Source organism: Condylura cristata, unplaced genomic scaffold (assembly GCF_000260355.1).
Source record: "Condylura cristata isolate star-nosed mole 26May11 unplaced genomic scaffold, ConCri1.0 scaffold00006, whole genome shotgun sequence".
NCBI classification, from domain to species: Eukaryota; Metazoa; Chordata; class Mammalia; order Eulipotyphla; family Talpidae; genus Condylura; species Condylura cristata.
In genome coordinates, this window is record NW_004567107.1 from 24,974,444 (window position 1) to 24,978,223 (window position 3,780).

Sequence of the window (3,780 nt, forward strand, 5' to 3'; positions counted from 1 at the left end):
AAAAATAGAAAGCAATACCCTCTTATACATCTTTTGGTAGGGCTGATGCTGGGTAAAGAGGACCCCCTTCTTCTTCCTGATGAGGGGAAGCAACATCACTTCCTGCAGGAGATGTAAGGTCCTCTGGGTCCTGAAGGTTTCTGACTGCAGGAAGGGAACTCTTCCAGGCACACAATCACTTTTCTGTATATTAATTTTCACATAGGCAAACCTTCCCTTCAGAGGAATATGATAAAAGTGAAGTAGCAGAAGTGAGCAATGACATGAGATCAAATAAAGCTCTACTGCAGTTGTATGCAGAGAAGAGCAGGCTCCTCTTCGCCCAATTTTTTCCCTAAAAAATAATGGTTTATCTGCTTAATGTTATGGTGAACTCTAGGCTCAGGGCAAAAATGATCACTGTCTGTGTTGTACTATAACATTGGTTTGTTCAAGTTTTTATTGCTTCTCTGCTGACAAGAAAACACGTGGCAGAACTCCAGGATGAGCCAAGGTGTAATGCTTTATTTGTATCAAAATGTGAACGTTAAGAGTATATTCAACAAACAAATTTCTAATTACGATCCATTTATGTGCTAATATAGAGTAACTCTGCTATGGTAAAATAAAAATAACTGAATAAACATAACTTTTAATATTGCAAACAGATAGTGTGAGTGAGGCAGCTTGCGAATGACACACTGCATAACTAAGCTTGTAATTGTGATTCAACTGGATGAAAAAGAAAAAAAAAACCTGAAATAAGGATTTTTAAAACTTCCACTTCTTTACATTTAAAAGCAAATATATCTATACTTATTGTGAAGAAAGTGATGTTGAAGCTGAGAAAAGACGCCTGACACCTGCCCATGAATATTCAGCAACTAAATGAGATCCTGGCCACAGCCTACTGCTCTTTCTACTATAAAACAGCCTCTAAATCTTCATTCTCCTCCCCCAGGAGAACTAGTCTATGATTTCAAAAGACAGAGAGCAGGAAAAAATAACTTGTTTTCATAGCTTCAAGCTTAGATAGTTTTTACTTCAGCATTGGGATCTGAACTCAGGTTATTCCCTAAATGAAGGGCTGGAATTTCCTTATAGAAAACAATGGTACAGTAAGAAAGAAAGAGAAGCAAAGTTCTGAAATCCACTGATTGTTAGGTGTGCATCCTTGTGTGGGTGAGCCACTTATCTTCTCTGAGCCTTTAAAATGAAACCAATAGCACCTACCCCATTGTGCCGCTGAAGGAATTAAAGGAAAGTACACTAGCCCTTAGCCCAGGGTCTCAGAGAACAAGCACTCAAAAATGTTAGCAATTGTTATTCGTGATTTTTATGATTCAGTGGACTTTCATAAAAGCCTGATTAGTCCTGAAAACTAAGAGAAAACCTAAACCTGAAAGAAGAAATTTCCCTCAGCACTGACTGAGGGAAAGGGAAAAGAGTGAGCAATTTTCAAAACCAAGGAATCAAAAAACAGATTTCAATGGGAGTCTAGGGTTACAAAAAGAACACGACAGTCCCCCGTTCAGAGAGCTCTAGAAAAACATAAACAGACGACTATGCAGTTAGATGAAAACAGCTAAAGGAGTTTAGGGTTAGAGAAAGCATCCAAGTAGCCCTGAACATGAGTAGAAATTTAGCTAAAGGGAGCATGAAAATTCATAACTAATCGTTAACATCTATTGAGTCCTGTGTACTGAAGTACAATGCTAAGAGCGTTAAATGAGCTGGCTCATTTGATCCTCACAATTTCAAGACGTGTTAGAATCGAACCGACTTTTCAAATGAGAAAACTGAGCTTCACAGAAGAGAAATAATTAGCCCAAACTCACGCAACTGGTAAGTGGTAGAGTTAGGATTTGAACCCAGAGTACTGGCTTTGTAGTTGTATTTCACATTCAAATCGCAAGGAGTAGCAGGCAAGAGAGATCACAGGAATCCCAGGAACATCCAGCAACTCCTGCAAGTACTCAATGTTGCTAGAAGATGTCAAGATGAAACATGATAGGCAGCAAGGAGTCAGGCGATTCAGGTCTCCAAGGCCATATTAACGAGGGTTTTTTTCCAGTCCGCTCGAGGGCAGAAGTTAACCAAGATCGGATCAAATAAATCTGCTTTAGGAAGATTACTCTACCACCAGAAGAGGGCGAGAGAGAGAGAGGTGGGGCTAGGAGGGAACTGAAGTCAAGGCAAGTCAGGAGAGCGGCAAAGGGATGAAGTGCAGAATCTTACGCCAAACGTCAGGAAGCGAGCTGGACGCCGAGGGCTCCGAGGCTCCCCACGACCCCGGCTCCCCAGCCATGCCCACCCTGAGCTACAGAGGCCCCGCCCCCAGAAGGTCCTCGCCAAGCCCAGGTCCCGCCCCCGGCACCGCCCCCTGCCCGGTGCCCCGGGTCTCCCCAGTTCTCTCCCCTCACCTTGGCCATGCGGATCATGCGCTTGGCCACATCCAGATCGCCCTGGTGGTTCTGGCCGATCTCGGCAATAATGAAGCACGGGTGTCGCCCGCCTACCCAGCGGCCGGGACACAGCTCCAGCTCAAGGGGCATCGCGGCGACTGGCGACCCGTCACCACACCACCCGTTTCGCCGTAGCCGCTAACACTCGGGTATGATGGGCTAGCAGCTCAATGGGAGCCGCGCGCCGGCCCCGCCACGTCAGCCCGCGGCCGCCGTGCCACCAATCCCTGGGCCCCGCCTCGCTCCCATTAGCCAATCGGGAAAGGGGGAGGAGCCTCCCACGAGGAGGGTGAGGCGGCAGGACCCGGAAGTCCCTTAGCTTTCTGGTGGGCAGGACGAGGTGCTACCGGTCGAAAGACGTGGGCTCTGACGGCCACCTCTTCTCTGCGTGCGCCCTTGAACAATCTAAACCCTGCACCCAAGGGCGTGGAAAGACTGTGCCTACCGGTGCGATGGGAGAAACGGATTGTGCAGGTAGTTCGAGCCCGCCCCTTGCCACTAATCAGATCTTGATCATGAATACATTAGTCTTTCTAAATATTTACCTTTTTCGAAAGAGGAAGTTGTATAGAATCCACCTCGTAAGGTTCGTGGGATGATGTGTAGAAAACCTTCATCACGGTACTTGGCGTGTAATGAGCTTTTTCAATAAATGGTAGCCCTTCCCACTATGTGAGACAGCAGGTTCAAAAACGTCCATTCCAAAGCCTTCCAGAATGCTGGAGCAGAGCTGGAATTAGGACCTGTACAGCCTCCAATCTAGGGCTCTTGTAGAATGCTGTGCAGAGTTGCAAAGTTGAGAAACGAGCCAGTTTGAAGAAAAAAATTGCTGGTTCCCAGCTTGACTTTACAGAGCTCATGAGCAAAATAACAACAGAAAGGAGGGCACCCTCTGGGTGCAAGGTGAGAAGGGTAGATTTGGAACACTTAGCATAACTAGCAGGTGAAATCCCACTAGGCTGGAGGAAAGGCAGGTCTGAAGGGTGAAGTAGAGATCTGGGCTGGAGAGAGATCTGGAAGTCATTCTGAGGAAATGACATGTCATAGGTTAGCCCATTTAGTTACTTTTGTCAGGTTAGGTGATTTAAGTGAGCTTGTGCAAATTTAATTGATGCACTTATTTTTGTAACCTTAGACAAGAAAATAAACTTACAATATTCAAGAAAAAAAAAGCAGAAAAAAAGGAGGGAGAGGGAGGACTAGAGGAAGGGATCATAAGCAGGTGACAGAGACCACAGTGTGTCCTGAGGGAGACCCACAAGGTCAGAGGCCCAGGCCAGTCCAAGAGAATGAGAAGCAAGAGGAAACCAGTGGACTCAGCATCAGTAGATTTGGA

The 3,780-nt window shown here is 45.9% G+C and overlaps 1 protein-coding gene across 1 annotated transcript in view; it reads right to left on the reverse strand.

Annotated features, from left to right (window-relative positions):
- NANS (N-acetylneuraminic acid synthase) overlaps positions 1-2,602 on the reverse strand; it is a 20,673-nt gene extending 18,071 nt beyond the window's left edge. Inside the window, exon 1 of the mRNA XM_004677973.2 lies at positions 2,403-2,602. Within this exon, the coding sequence (XP_004678030.1) occupies positions 2,403-2,534 (132 nt within the window). The 5' untranslated portion in view covers positions 2,535-2,602. The remainder of the gene's footprint in view (positions 1-2,402) is intronic.
- Positions 2,603-3,780: the final 1,178 nt, after the last annotated feature.